Consider the following 16379-nt stretch of genomic DNA (forward strand, 5'->3'; position numbering starts at 1 on the left):
GAGTGTCCATTGGGCTGTGAGGGTTTGCGCGCTAGCTGGTTTTAATTTGGATCTTTTTGATCTGTGCGTGTGGTCAAGCAGTTGTAGAGTGGGTGGGCCTGCCTTTGTACTTTTACATCGGTGCAGTTTTGCCTGTCTTCGTGGCCAGTACCACAGCCATATGCGAGTAGTTTTGATATATCTGTTGTCTCTGCCACCAAGTGGCCTGTCCTGACTCAAGGGGTCTTTGGACCCAGCTACGGGTTAGAGAGCAATAGGCTGGCTTTCTGCTATCCTCTCTGAACCTCAACCTGAGGGGAAGAACTAGCCTACCCCGCCTATCCATCTTACAAAGTCCGATGCAGAATTTCCTTTTTCCACAGGTAGCGGGGCAGTCCTTTGAAAGACCAAGCCGGATGTGTGCCTTTGTCAAACTCTTCAGGAGCATAGGGACCTTATAGCCTGGGGACAAAGTGACAGGGTCACTTTGCTGTAGAGCAATAATTGGCACAACAATTGGACCCTCCTGGGGGTGCAGGAGGGTCCTAAGGAGCTGTGAAATTGTACGCAGAAGTGTCTGCATAGGCACATTGTCCCAACAGCAGGAGAGGGGCCTGTTCTCTTGTTCAGGACCCCAAAAGGCTGCAAACCACTGACCTATAGCATCTGTCTCCACAGCCAGGCCTGACTGCCATGTCTCCATTTTATTCCCTGTCCTTGAATTGATTCTGTGCTCCTTGAAAAGGGGCCCTTGTCTCCATATGTTGTGGTCTCATGGTGACATTCACGGATTGGATAGTGCTCCATAACTGCTGAATAGGTAACTGACTATTGATTTAAAAGGAGGGGGGCAGGGGAAGGAGCCAATGATTCCTGCAAGAGGCAGATGCAGCTGTGTTCCTTTGATTAACAGTGTTGGCTGGGTCTAGCATTAGGAAGGATTTCCCTGAAGACAGGAACAGAGGGGTTCCCTAAGCTGGATCTTGGCCTCCCTCCAGCTGTAGCCTGACGTCCTAGAGATGGTGGTCCATGACCTCCGGGGCAGCTGGTTTCCCAAGGCCACCCCAGCTCCCTGTCTCTCCCCCAGTCCTCAGGAAACAGTGGAGAGCAGTGTGGGCCATGCCCTCTTTCTCACCACCAGGTGGCAAGGCAGGCCTCCTTCCACCAGCTCACCTCAACCCCCCCAGAAGTCATTCAAAATTCCAAATGAATACCCCCCACAGAGGCCTGCCAGGAGTGCTAGAGAAATTGGCTCTGGAAATGTCGGTGGCAGGCGTCACAAGGGTAGGTTGTTGGCTATGCTTCTTGGAGAGAAACTGAGCAGATTCCTGGGAAGGAATGGGAGCCATGAGTCCAGGATGTGAAGGGGGGCAGGGAAATAATAAAATAGCATTCATGACAACATGCCCGTTTGGGCAAAGGCAGAGTTAAATCTCTCTACTACATATAAAGATGGAGAGGGGGTCAAGTAGCTAGAGGGAAAAAGATGGTGTTTGGGGTTCGGGGTAGCAGGTCTGCTCCAAGGAGGCATATGGGCCTGAGCACCTTCTGAGAATGGTTAACAGTTCAGACAAAACAAGAAAACTTTGGGAAATTTTGTGAAAGGCAGTGGGCTAAGTGGTCTGCCCCTCCCTCTATGCTCTCATGTCCACCATCTCCCAGATACTGCTGCAGGGAGGCCCTCTCTCCTCTACAGCCAGGAAAAGATTAATCCCTGGAGAGGCCAGGGGTGGCACAGGTCCTACTCAAGCCTTAATAGTCACTTCACACTTAGTACCGGACCTGGCACACCGTGTTTTACAGATGTCATCTCAGCCTGGGAGGTCTAAGTTGTCAACACACCTATATACAGATGGTGAAAAAAAGCCTCACAAGTTTGATAACTTGGTCAAGGACATAAGCTGAAGGCCAAAGCCTGTGCCCCTGACCATTTTCATTGTTACTGCTCCCAGGTGTTGATACAGAAAAGGGGCCCCTGCTTTACAGTTCAGACTCCTGAGTCAAGATGCCCTTTGACTTCACAAGGCTCTTCATTAAGAAGTGAAACAGGGAGGTCCAGTGGGTGCCCCCAGGAAGAACCAGCCCAGACAGCCTGAGCTGAGCCTCTGTCCCCATCCTCAGCTATCCATTCCTGGCTCTGTGTCTTCTCTCTGGACGCTGGTATCGGAGCTGCTGGAGGGCTCATCCGGGGAGGCAGCCATGGCAGATGCAGTTGGTACCTTCAGCCTTTGCTGCTTCTGATACTTGACCCTGCGGTTTTGGAACCAGACCCTGACCTATAATTGAGGCAGTGGGTAGAGATCAGAAAGTAACCAGCAGTTCCCACTGCTTCCCCCATCCCCACAGAGCCCACTCCTCTCTGGCCAGAATTTACTCTTCTAAGAGAAGCATCTCCTCCAAAACACTTCCCCTTTAATTCCACCTGTTCACCCAACAAGTATTTATTGAGCTCCTTATATGTACAAGACACCATCCTAGGTGATGGTGATAATGGTGAGCAGTGGAGGCATGATCTCTGCCCTCATGGGGCTCATAATCTAGTGGTGGGAGAATAAACAGAGAAATAAACACAAGTGGGGGTACAAACAGGGGTTTGAGCCTTCCTGAAGAACCAGCCCTTAGGCTGAGGCTCAGAGGATGAGAGGCCAGCCTGAAAGGGACAGGGAAAAGTGAGCCAGAGCAGGGGACCCAAGCTTGGAGTATCTGAGGACCAGAAAGGAGGAGAGCATGGCAGACACATCTGAGAGAGGGGAAAGCAAAAGAAGGGAAAAGGCAGGGAGGCCAGTGGGGCCAGATCACCCAGGACTGTGGAGACCATGGGTTGGGAGCATCGACTTTGAGCTTTGAAGTGGGATGTGACATAGTCCTGTTTCATCTCTGGCAAATTGCACATCTGGCGGCTGTGTGAAGAATGGGTCTAACAGGTTCAGGGAGACAGCTGGGAGACTACTGCAGTGATCCAACAAGAGCTGGAGCTGCACACTCCCTTCCCTGTGGGATGAGAAAAAATAGTCCCACTTGAAACTGGGGGAAGTGGAGAGAAATGAAGTGAGTCCGGTTGTATTTTGGAGGTGGAGGTGAAAAGGCTGGCTGATGGACTGGAGGTGGGAGAGAAAGAGGAATCTAGGATGACCAAGTATTTTGAGTAACTGGGTGGACAGTGGTACCAAGAGTGGGGAAAGGAAAATATCTGGGAAGGAAAAAAAAAAAATCAAGAATTGGAGTTTTGACTTGTTAAGTTCAAGATACCCAAGTGGAGGCCTTAGATAGGTAGTAAGATATACAATTCAGAAAAGAGGGGTGGGCTAATGATATAAATTAGGGAGTCTTGACTTATAGATGGTATTTAAAACCATGGGAATAGACGGAATCAGCAGGGGAGGAAAATCTGAGGTCACAAAGAGAAGAGTTGCCTACAAAGGCAACAGAGGAGAAGGGACCAGAGAGTTGGGAGGAAAACCAAGAGTGTGGTTGGTGTCTGGAAGCCAAGAGAAGAGGGTTTTTCAATAAGAGAAGTGCTCGACTGTAATGAGTGGTGGAGTAAGATGAGGATTTTGGCAACATGGAGGTGCTTAGAGACCTTGATGAGAAGGTTTGATAAAACGCTGGGGAAAGAATTCACATTGGAATGAGTTAAGGAGTAGATGGGAGGTGAGGACCTGGAGAGAACAGAGCCAGTTCTCAAGAAGCTTGCCTGTGAAAAGAGCAGAAAAATGATGCAGGAGCTGGGGAGAAATATGGGGTCAAGGGAAATGTTTATTGTTTTTAATATTCAGTCCCTTCAATACCTAATTTCACTGTCAGCTCCGTATTTAGCATGGAGACATTATAAAGTTCTAGTTTAACGCTGTGTGTTGTTTCCATAATGTGACTTCAAGTAGAACTTTCTCATCATATAGGAAAGGGAGTGTGCCAATGGTTAGGTCTCCCCAGTGGTCTGGCACAGAAAAGAAGGCCCATAAATTCCTCCCAGCCCCCACCCAGGCTCTGTGAGAGAGTAGTGTCTGTCCCCAGGAGCAGCCGGTGCCCCCAGGAGTCCCTGCTCTCACCTGGTTCTCTGTAAGGTTGAGCTGGGCTGCCAGCTGGGCTCTCTTCTTCCCCACCAGATTGTGCTGTTTTGCAAACACTTTTTCCAGCTCTTCCAGCTGCTCCAAGTTAAACATGGTCCGAACCCGCTTTTGAGATCTCTCAGTGTCCTGAAGGTCCTGAACTGGGGTCCAGTTTCGGGGACCCCAGAGACCTAGGCAGTGAGCCAGGTCCAGTCCTGCAGAACAATTAGCAGGAGGATAGGTTAGCCAGCATCCCTGACCCTCTCATCTTGGAGGAGAGAGTACAAGCTCACCACTTCACTGTCCCGTCTCAGCTGTGGCCGGATAACACAGTAAGAAGGCAGAGTAGGAAGAGACTGCACAGAAATAAAACAAATGGAAAAGAAACGACAGCCTCGCGCCCGGCTCTGGCCTCAGGGGTCCCTCTCTCCGCCCGGTTTCAACTGCAGAGTCAAGGGTCATGGGGTTTCTACCCACTGCAACTCCGTGGCTCTCAAACCTGGGGGCTTCTCCTCTAGCCTATGCCCGTCGTCGCAGCCGTACGCCACCTCGTACCTGTGACGCCGAGGCCCTGGAGGCCGCAGAAGTGGGCCGCGCGCAGCCGCAGCCCAGGGTGCTGGGGACAAGGCAGGTCGAGCCCCGCGCTCAGGTAGGCGGACGGCCCGGTCCCCGGGCACGCGCCGGGCAGGATCCGGACGGGAGGCCTCGGGGGAGCAGTCCAGAGGCCCGCGGCAGCGCCAGGGGGCACTGACAGTGGGGAGGCCGCGGGCCCGCGGGGGTCGGGTCTGGCCAGGATGGCCTCGACGGAGAAGGAGGACTCCAGGCGTGCGGGCGCGCGGGGTGCGCCTGGGCCTGCCGAGCTGCGCGGCAGCGCGGGGATCGCGCGCGGTGGAGAGCAGTCTGAGCGCGGGGGCTGGACCCCAGTGGCTGGGGGAGCGAGCAGCCGGCAGCCTCGCGGCTCCAGGCTGGGCATGGCGCAGCCCTTGCCCGGACGGGCGCAGGAAGGGGAGCCGGGGCCTCTGGGCCGTGTGGGCAGTGAGGACACCTGCTTTAAATAAGAGAGCGAGACTTTTTGGCCAGGAACAGCCGCAGCTGTCGCTGAGGGCTCTTAAATTGGACGGGGCGGGGCCGGGCCTCTTCTTCCCGCGGTCAGGGCGCCGCCTCCCGCGGGCAGCGGACCTGGAGGAGTTACAAAGCCAGGTTCGCCCTGGCGCCTGAGGCCGCGCCCTCCCTCCTTCCATAGTAAAAATTACCCCTTCTCCCCGTCCACCCACCCCCCAGCTTCTACCCCCCACCCTGTTCGATCCAGGAAAGGACCCTGAACTCTCTGTGGCATGCGAGATCCCCCGCCAGTTACCCTGGCAGTGGACTCATCCACTCATTGTCTTTGAAAAAGAAGCCCTGGCCACACTTGCCTGTGACTACGCAAGCCCTTTAATTTTTAAAAAATTTATTTATTTTTATGTGTTCTTTTTAGGGCCCCACCCGGGGTATATGGAAGTTTCCAGGCTGGGGGTCGAATTGGAGCTGCAGCTGCCAGGCTAGCATATAGCAACCGCGTCTGCAACCTACCCCACAGCTGACAGCAAGGCGGGATCCTTAACCCACTGAGCAAGGTCAGGGATAGGACCCACATCCTCATGGATACTAGCCGTGTTCATTACCGCTGAGCCACAGTGGGAACTCACTAAATTTAATTTAAATACTTGTTTAAACACAGTGAAAAGTAAATTTCCCATCTTGTCCCCCAGCCATTTAGTTTCCCTGCCTGAAGACACCAATGTAGTTACCAGTTTCTTTTGGGTCTTTACAGGAACTTTAGGCATCCACATTATCTAGGCCCCACTGGAAAAATTCTTCCTGTATCCAAAAAAGTGGAAGAGTAAAAACTGTAACAGTTCCAGTTTAAGAAATACTAATTTATTGCAAATGCATGAGAGTTGATGTCCTACAAAACCTGCATTATGTGGAGTTCCCGTAGTGGTTCAGTGGTTAACGAATCCAACTAGAAACCATGAGGTTTTGGGTTCGATCCCTGGCCTTGCTCAGTGGGTTAAGGATCTGGCATTGCCGTGAGCTGTGGTGTAGGTTGCAGACGTAGCTCGGATCCTGCGTTGCTGTGGCTCTGGCGTAGGCTGGTGGCTACAGCTCTGATTAGACCCCTAGCCTGAGAACCTCCATATGCCGCAGGAGCGGCCCAAGAAATGGCAAAAAGCCAAAAAAAAAAAAAAAAAAAAAAAACCCAAAACCTGCATTATGTAAGTGTAAGGCATTGGTATCCCCACTGTACAGATGGATAATCAATACTTAGTATTGTTTTTGGGTGAATTGCAAGTTACTGTTTGAATTTCTTCACCTGTAAAATGGATCATAATAGCAGGAACCTAATGGGGTTGCTGTGTGATTACACGAATTAATGTGCATAAATCTTTTTGAATTGGCCTTCTGTGTGGTGAGCACTCTGTTGGGATAGTGGAACTCTGAGAGAGTCCTGCCTTCCAGGCTTCCCATAGCTTTCTGCTTCCCCAAATCAATGCCTAACATTGAAACTGCGCAGTCAGGTGGAGATGCAGTTCAGTGGCATTGTCCATAGGCCATCAGCTATTTGAAATATCAACATGCCCTATCTGCTCTGCTAAGGAAGGGCTGGACGAATCTTGCTGGGGTGGCCAGACACCTGCCTCTCCCCACTTCCCACTTCAGCAAATACTGGCCCTGCCTTCTGAGCAGCCCCTAGGCAGGCAGCTTGGAACTTGAGATTGTAGGGAAAAACCGTGCCCAAGTGACCCATCTGTTCCCAGGTCTACACATACTGTGTTCTGGCCAGAGGATGCAAGGTCAGAGATGAGGGAACACCAGTGGGAAGAAGCATTCATGGGAGGGGCTCTCTCTTATGTGAAGTTATATCCCCTGGGAATTGGAAAATCCTAGACCACTCTCAACAACTCCCAAATCCTATGCGTAGCACTCCATTTCTCAACTTTTTTTTTTTTTTTTGAGGAACTTTTTCTTGAAGCAGGAGGAGCTGGGTGACAGCCCCTGGCAGGACCCACCCAGACTGCAATGCCAAGGCACCAAAAGCCGGCTTGTGAGGAGGGATACACTCATTTTTTTGGACTCAAAAGACAGCAGCTTTTGCTTTTGCTGTTGGGGATCAGTGAAGCATAAGGATAGAAAAAAGTGGATTTTGGAGTTAGACAAACCTGACTTCAAGTTCCATCTTTGCCACTGAACTGTGACTTCAGATAAGTGATTTATTCACCCTAAACTTCATTTTCTTATAAAGCTGCAATGATCTCTTAAGTGGGAAAATAATGCTTATTTAATGAGATCCTTACAAGAATTAAATGAGACTGTGTTTTACTAGGTGATAGCTATTACGGGGAGGAAAGAGGCTGTTTACAGTAACAGTGCACCGTGGAAGCAGGAGGAGTTGACAAAGGATAAGACAAAACGTGTAAGATGAAAGGCACATGAACATTTTCTTACATCTGTTTGTGCTGATTTTTAGGTAAAAAATATGGTTACTGTGTCTCTAGGTCTGGATTTTCCGTACATGATTCACTGTATTTCAGCACATAGTGAACTATTTCCTGTTGGTTCACCTGTTTCTCCTCAAACTAAGTTCCTGAGGGAGTTCCCGTCGTGGCGCAGTGGTTAACAAATCCAACTAGGAACCATGAGGTTGCGGGTTCAATCCCTGGCCTTGCTCAGTGGGTTAAGGATCCGGCGTTGCCGTGAACTGTGGTGTAGGTTGCAGACTCGGCTCGGATCCCATGTTGCTGTGGCTGTGGCGTCGGCCAGCACCTACAGCTCTGATTCGACCCCTAGCCTGGGAACAGCCATATGCCTTGAGAGTGGCCCAAGAAAATGGCAAAAAGACAAAAAAACAAAAACAAAAGAAAACAAAACTAAGTTCCTGAAGATATAGACATTAATATCCTTAATTTACATGTAAGTAAATAGAGCAAGAGAGGTTAACAGTCTGCCTAGTTTCAAATCCCCTAGCTATGTGACCTTTAGCAAAATATTTTAATTTACATTTATTTCCCTGAAGACTGTTGAAGCTGAGCATCCTTTCTTAAGCTTATCGGCCATTTGGATCGCCTCTTTGGTGTGCAGGCCCTGTTCAAGTGGTTTATTTTTCCATTGGGATACTATCTTTTTCTTATTAATTTGTAAGAGTATTTGCATATAGATAGAGATAGAAATTTTGGAATCAAATCTTTTGGTACAATATGTATAGAAGCAAATATCTTCCTCCCACTCTGTAGCCTGCCTTTTCTTTCTTTTAAAGTTTTCTTTTGGTGAACAAAAGTACTAATTTTAATAAATCTTAATGATCGGCATTTGTGTCCTTCAAAAGAAACTTTTGCCCACCCAAAGTTGTGAAGGTATTCTGATAGTTTAAAATTTTTTTGTTTTCTTACCTTGTATATTTCAGTCTGGAATTGATTTTTGTGGTGTTAGAGAAAGGACTTTGCAAGGATGAGTCAAAATCTGAAGCAGTAAGGGAAAAGACTGATTGATTCAAATACACAAAAATTTAAAAATTAGTTGTAGCAATGGTTTGTAACTATACTTTATTTTCTAAATGATTTAAGGGACTAATACATTTAAAGAAAAAATTTATGTGAAAGCTAATACTACTGTAATTTTGGCTTGTGATTCCGAATTTTGTTTTCTACATAACTTGAGACAAATGCATTCAAAATAAGTATTAGTTCATGTTTTGGGTACACATGTAAATTTGTGACATCATTAACAAACGAGTGAAGAATGGAACTGTAAATAAGCAGAGTTTTTGTATGTTGTTGAAATTGAGCTAGTGTAAGTTCAAATTAGAATGTTATAGGACATTAAATGTAATGTGTATGGTAACCACAAAGAAAATAGCTATAGAATATACATAAAGAAGACGAGAAAGGAATTTAAACATTTCACTGCAGAGTTGACTAAATACAAAATAAGACAGTGCTGGAGTTCCCGTTGTGGCTCAGTGGTTAATGAATCCGACTAGCAACCATGAGGTTTCGGGTTCGGTCCCTGCCCTTGCTCAGAGGGTTAAGGATCAGGCATTGCCGTGAGCTGTGGTGTAGGTCACAGACGCAGCTCAGATCCCATGTTGCTGTGGCTGTGGCGTAGGCTGGTGGCTACAGCTCCGATTAGACCCCTAGCCTGGGAACCTCCATATGCCGTAGGAGCAGCCCTAGAAAAGGCAAAAAAAAAAAAAAAAAAAGACAAAAAGAAAAAAAAAAGAAATGAAAAAAAGACAGTGCTGTAAGAAATGAGAGACAGGAAAGCTATAAGGCATACAGAAAGCAAATAGCACAGTGGCAGAGATAAGTCCCTCCTTATCCATAATTACTATAAATGTAAATAGATTGAACTCTCTGATCAAAATCTGGAGAATGGATAAAAGCACAAAATCTAACTATAAGTTTGTGTCAAGAAACTCATTTAAGAACCAAAAATATAAATTGGTTGAAAGTGAAAGGATGAAAAAAGATATTCCATACAAATAGTAACCACAAAAGAGTAGGAGTAGCTATACTAATATCAGACAAAATAGGCTTTAAAACAAACAAACAAAAAAAAAGTCTACAAAAAGACGGACATTATATTAATAAAAGTTTCAGTCATTCTCTTTAGTATAGTGGTGAGTATCCCTGCCTGTCATGAGGGAGACTGGGGTTTGATTCCTTCCTCAACGGGGAGGCAACACACCCTGGAGTTCCCATCGTGGTGCAGCTGAAATCAGTCCAACCCAACTAGGAACCATGAGGTTGCGGGTTTGGTCCCTGGCCTCGCTCAATGGGTTAATGATCCGGCGTTGCTGTGACCTGTGGTGTAGGTTGCAGATGCAGCTCGGATCTGGTGTTGCTGTGGCTGTGGTGTAGGCTGGCAGCTACAGCTCCAATTAGACCCCTAGCCTGGGAACCTCCATATGCCACAGGTACAGCCCTAAAAAGGACAAAAAAGACAAAAAAAAGTTTCAATACAGCAGGAAGTATAATAATTATAAACATTTATGTACCTAATGACAGATCATCAAAATATATAAAGCAAAAACTGACAGAATTGAAGGGAGAAATAATAATTTCAATTATTCAATAATAATATTTGAAAACTTTAATACTGTACTTATAGTAATTCATAGAACAAGCAGAAGATAAGGAAATAGAAGCCAAACATCACAATAAGCCAACTAGACTAAGAGACATATACAGAACACTCAACCCAACAACAGCAGAAAATTTTTAAATTTTGTGCATCAAAAGATATTATAGAGTACAAAGACAACACAGACAATGGGAGAAAATATTTGCAATCATGTATCTGATAAAGTATTTACATCCAGAATATATAATATCCAGAATATTAGAGAACTCCAACTCAACAAGAAAGCAAACAACTTGTATATTTAAAAATGAGCAAAAGACTTGAATAGACCCTTCTCCAAAGAATATAGATGAATGGCCAAAAAGCACATGAAAAGATGCTCAACATCAGTAATCATTAGGGAAATGAAAATCAAAACTATAATGAGGAACCACCTAATACTAGGATGCTACTATCCAAAAAAAAAAAAAAAAAATCCCAGAAAATAACTGGCATGTGCTGGTAAGGATAGGAAGAGGTTGGAATCCTTGTGCACTATTGGTGGGAATGTAAAACGGTATAGACACAGTGGAAAACACTATGGCAGTTCCTCAAAATTTTTAAAATAAAATTACCATATGATCCAGCCAATCAAGTTCTGGAGTCTACACCCACAAGAACTGAAAGCAGGGTTTTGAAGAAATATTTGTACACTCATGTTCATAGCAGCATTATTCGCAATAGATAAAAACATGGAACAAATCCAAGTGTCCATTGATGGAAGAATAGGTAAGCAAAACGTAGTATATACATACAATGGAATAGTTTTTCTCTTATATTGAAGTATAATTGCTTTACACTATTATATTAGTTGGAACATTTAGTCCACTTATATTTAAAGTAATTATGGATAGGAATGTACTCATTGCCATTTTAGTTGTTTTCTGGTTGTTTTGTAGTTCTTTTTTTTCCTTTTTCTTCTTTTGCTTTTATCCCTTTTGATTTGATGCCTATTTTTAGTATTATGTTTAAGTTCTTTTTTTTGTGAGAGTTTCATGGGAGTTCTTGTTACAGTCTTTAAAACAAAGTTTATAACAAGAGACAAAGAGGGACTTTACATAATGATCAAGGAAACAATCCAACAAGAAGATATAAAAATTGTAAATTATATGCACCCAACACAGGAACACCTAAATACATAAAGCAAATATTAACAAAACATATTGTTAATTGACAGTAACACAGTGATAGTAGGGGACTTTTCATGTGTCTGTTGGCCATCTGTTATATCTTCTTGGGAAAGTGTCTATTCAGGTCCTTTAATCATTTTTAATTGCTTTTTTTTTATATTGAGTTGTGTGAGTTCTTTATGTATTTTGGTTAGTAATCCCTTATCAAATGTTACATTTGCAAATGTCTTCTCCCATTCAGTAAGTTGCCTTTTCATTTTGTTATAGTTTCTTTCACTGTTAAAAAAACTTTTAGGAGTTCCCTTTGTGGCTCAGCGGTTAACGAACCCGACTAAGATCCATGAGGATGCGGGTTCGATCCCTTGCCTTGCTCAGTGGGTTTAAGGATCCGGCATTGCCCTGAGCTGTGATGCAGGTCACAGACGTGGCTCAGATCCTGTATTGCTGTGGTTCTGGCGCAGGCCAGTGGCTACAGCTCCAATTTGATCCCTAGCCTGGGAACCTCCATATGCGGAGGGTGTGGCCCTAAAAAGCAAAAAAAAAAAAAAAAATCTGAATAAATGAATGAGAAGATGCAATGTAAAAAGATGACAATTATTGGAGTTCCTGTCGTGGCTCAGTGGTTGACGAATCCAACTAGAAACCATGAGGTTTTGGGTTCGATCCCTGGCCTTGCTCAGTGGGTTAAGGATCTGTGAGCTGTGGTATAGGTTGCAGATGTGGCTCGGATCCTGCGTTGCTGTGGCTCTGGTGTAGGCTGGTGGCTACAGCTCTGATCAGACCCCTAGCCTGAGAACTTCCATATGCCGCAGGAGTGGCCCAAGAAATGGCAAAAAGCCAAAAAAAAAAAAAAAAAACCCAAAAAAACTCCCAAAACCTGCATTATGTAAGTGTAAGGCATTGGTATCCCCACTGTACAGATGGATAATCAATACTTAGTTTGTTTTTGGGTGAATTGCAAGTTACTGTTTGAATTTCTTCACCTGTAAAATGGATCATAATAGCAGGAACCTAATGGGGTTGCTGTGTGATTACACGAATTAATGTGCATAAATCTTTTTGAATTGGCCTTCTGTGTGCAGCCCAAGAAATGGCAAAAAGACGAAGAAAAAAAAAAAAGATGACAGTTATTCCCAAAAATTATCTAATTACATGCAATTAGAATTTTTTAAAATCCCAATAAAATTGTAGAACTTGACATAGTGATTCAAAAACTGTAGAACAAAATAGCAAGAATATCTAAGACAATTTGAATAAAATGAACAAAACAAAGGAACTTACCTTCCCCCAATATCAACACTTTTTATAAAACTACAGTAAAATGTGGAGAGATTAATTGGTTATAAATATGGAAAAAAGGAGATTCCTACTTCACAACATATTTTTATGACCTCAGGATAAGGAAGAATTTCTTAAACACAGGAAACACTCACCATTAATTTTGATGCATTCAAACTTCTGTACAATAAAAGACACCATAAATAAAGATAAATACGAGTCACAAACAGAGAAGATATTTATCACCCACAGAGCTGACAGAGTTTGATCAGAGAATCCAAACTACTAGGGGTAACATAGAATAAGGAATTTACTATAGAAATTTGATCTTATGTAGTTACGGGAGCTAGTTAAACAGTTCATGTACAGCTATTGCTCCTGCATCTAGTACTAAGACATCAAGTCAGCAGGGATGGCACTGAGGAGCAAAAAGTGGACATGAAGTGGGGAGGAACAGAATAACTGGAACCTTCCAGGAAGAGCTGCAACTCACAAGAAGTCAACTTTTTTTTTTTGGCTGCATCTGTAGCATACAGAAGTTCCTGGACCAGGAGTCAAACCCATGCCACAACAGTGACCTGAGCCACAGCAGGGTCAACACCAGATCCTTAACCTGCTAGTCCACTAGGGAACTCCATCACTTCCTTCTTTCACTACCTCCAAGTCTCCAACTTCCAGGTTGCAAGAAATTGGTAGGAGACTCTGGTGCCTTCCATCCCAGAACTGAAAATGCACCTAACCCAGGACTTGGAGAGGCTGAGGGAGGAGATCTGATGAGAGCTGAAAGAATGGCAGAGTTGGCTCTTACCTCACACCAATAAAGTAAACCAACAGTCCACAACACTATCCTGGAGCTGGCTGCTGCAACCTCTCAAGTATAAACATGGCTGCTTCACTTCTGTCTTTCAAATATCATGACAGTTTCTCCCTCGGCCAACCCTAACTCAGAACCATGCAGGAAAGGGAATTCTAGGGAGTGTGATTCCAGCTTAGCTAAGATGACACAGCACAAAGCCATCACAGTCCACCCTTTGTCAACATGGCATCCAAAAATACCTATTTTCACCAGACTTAACTTTCAAATAAAGTTTGAAACAAAGTATAGCAAAATTGTGCTTCTGCTTAATGTTCCATTGTACTGAGTGTTCCTCGGTACATGAAAACATGTCCAATCAACTGGTTATCTCTGCATGTGGAAAAAGAAAAAGTTCATCTCTAACCCTCCCCTGCCCAAAGAGGATACAAAGTCTCTAAGTTTACGGTTTCCATGGTTTGGTGATGTTCAGTTCTCTTCTAGCTAATTCATGCTGGTCCTGTGACATCCTGTAATTTACTGATGAATAAGGTTAAAAACTTATTTCGACAGTAGAGGAATGGAAGAGGAAGAGAAATGTTGGTTAAAACACAAAAATATTTACATCAAAATAAGAAAAATTCTGGGAGTTCCCTTTGTGGCTCAGCGGTAATGAACCCAACTAGTATTCATGAGGACCAGGGTTCCATCCCTGGCCTCGCTCAATGGGGTAAGGATCCGGCGTTGCCATGAGCTGTGGTGTAGGTCGCAGATGCAGCTTGGATATGGTATTAGTGTGGCTGTGGTGTAGGCCAGAGGCTACAGCTCTGATTCGACCCTTAGCCTGGGAACTGCCATGTGCTGCAGGTGTGGCCCTAAAAAGCCAAAAAAAAAGAAAAAAAGAAAAAAAGAAAAAAGAAAAGAAAAAGAAAGAAAAGAAATAAGAAATAAATAAGAAAAGTTTCGTCCTTATTCCTGCAACTGGTTGTGTTGTTTTAGCTATTATTTATAAATACTCTTCCACTACCCATTTCATATTCCCTGCCTGATGGGGTGACCTTTGTTTCTGGTCTGTGCCAATGGTCTCCTCCCTGTATGAGTTTGTAGTAGTTTTAATGTTGATTTTCCCCCACAGGAAATGAGAAAACCAAAAGGCTCCCCATTCCCACCTCGATCATCAGGACCAATCACCCCAGGTAGTGCAATAATCTTCTTTGCCTATTGGTTCGCTGGCAAGAGAAACCCAAAGTAGCCAGGGCCCCAGGCTCAGTTACCAGTTCGGTGGACCTCTCAGGAAATATTTCTCTTTGGGGAACTCATATTCTAGATTAGCAGAGACAAAGAGCAATAATGTTGCTAGAGAGGCACTGTGTTGTCTCACTTCCACCCTCTGCTTCCTGACCCACCAACTCCTTGCTTTGGGAGAACCAGCACCACATGTTAGTTGCTCACTTAGAGCACATCCTGCATCCTGAAGGGCATTACGCAAGCCCTCAAGCTGTTGCCACCCACCTGGCTCCCTAATTGTGTCTTTATTTTTATTTTTTTTATTTTTTTGGCTTTTTGCTATTTCTTGGGCCGCTCCCGCGGCATATGGAGGTTCCCAGGCTAGGGGTCGAATCGGAGCTGCAGCCACCGGCCTATGCCAGAGCCACAGCAACGTGGGATCCGAGCCGCGTCCGCAACCTACACCACAGCTCACGGCAACGCCGGATCGTTAACCCACTGAGCAAGGCCAGGGACCGAACCCGCAACCTCATGGTTCCTAGTCGGATTCGTTAACCACTGCACCACGACGGGAACTCCCTGTGTCTTTAAAAGGTCATTCTACTGTTCTCTCAGGCCAGCTACTTTGGAGTGATGGGGAACATGGTAAGACCAGGGAATTCCATGAGCCTGAGCCCATTGCTACTCTTCATTTGCTGTAAAATTTGTTGATCAGAAGCAGTGCGACGTGGAATGCCGTGACAGTACGTAAGGCACCCTGTACGTTCCTGATGGTGACTTTGGCAGAAGCATTGTGGTCAAGGAGGACAAACTCATGTCACAGTTACTGGATATTCCAGTGAGAACAAAGCACCGCTTCTTCCTATGTAAACAACCCTCCACCAGGTGGCTAAATGATTTCCAAATTGGGAACTCAGTGTGGGCTTCTACCATTGGCAAGTTGGGTACTCAGCAGTGGCTGTAGCCAGATGAGCCTTAATGAGTGAGAATCCATGTTACTGAGCCCATGTGTGACTTCCATCTCTCCCACTACGGCCACCTTTTTTCATGAGTCCATTGCAGTAACCGTATGTACTTTGTATTTGGTGATTTAAGTACCATCATTTGGTCCCTGCTAACCTGGGATCCCATCATCCCTATTGAATTTGGGGAACCAGATTCAATGGTGTAGATTCCTACCATCATTTTTGGCTTACAGAGAGGGTTGCCACAATTGATCTCTTGGAGGATATCAGGGCTCTCCTTGTGAGTGTGTTTCTGACAGGCTTGGTGAAAGGAGTGTCTTCTGGACTTTCGGGAGCACATTTTTTAGGAGGCAGGTAAATAGTCTGATATGATAAAGCTACTGTCACATTCCAATCTCCCTTAGCCTTTGGATACTTCCTTCTACAGTATACCAAAGGTGGTTTTGTTTTTTTTTTCCCTGTCTTTTGTCTTTTTAGGGCCGCACCTGAGGCCTATGGAGGCTCCCAGGCTAGGGGTCCAATCGGAGCTGTAGTTGCCGGCCTACGCCACAGCCACAGCAACGCCAGATCCGAGCCACGTCTGCGACCTACACCACAGCTTTCAGCAGCGCCAGATCCTTAACCCACTGAGCAAGGCCAGGGATTGAATCCGCATCCTCAAGGATACTAGTCAGGTTTGTTAACCATTGAGCCACAATGAGAACTCCTCAAAGAAGTTTTGGTATTCTAGCTTCCAGATTTCAATAAACCAATGGAGCAAATGCTGGAACCACTTAAGCTAACACATTGAATCAGA

General features: G+C 45.2%; 1 protein-coding gene across 1 annotated transcript; it reads right to left on the minus strand.

The window, feature by feature from the left end:
• NOTO (notochord homeobox) lies at positions 68–5121 on the minus strand. Its single transcript, XM_003125030.4, has 3 exons — positions 4584–5121; positions 4029–4243; positions 68–2255 (listed from the first exon to the last, which is right to left on the minus strand). Exons 1-3 carry the CDS (start codon positions 4999–5001, stop codon positions 2097–2099), a joined length of 792 nt encoding a protein of 263 aa, XP_003125078.1. The 5' UTR covers positions 5002–5121; the 3' UTR covers positions 68–2096.

The sequence above is a fragment of the Sus scrofa genome, chromosome 3, assembly GCF_000003025.6.
Source record: "Sus scrofa isolate TJ Tabasco breed Duroc chromosome 3, Sscrofa11.1, whole genome shotgun sequence".
NCBI lineage: Eukaryota > Metazoa > Chordata > Mammalia > Artiodactyla > Suidae > Sus > Sus scrofa.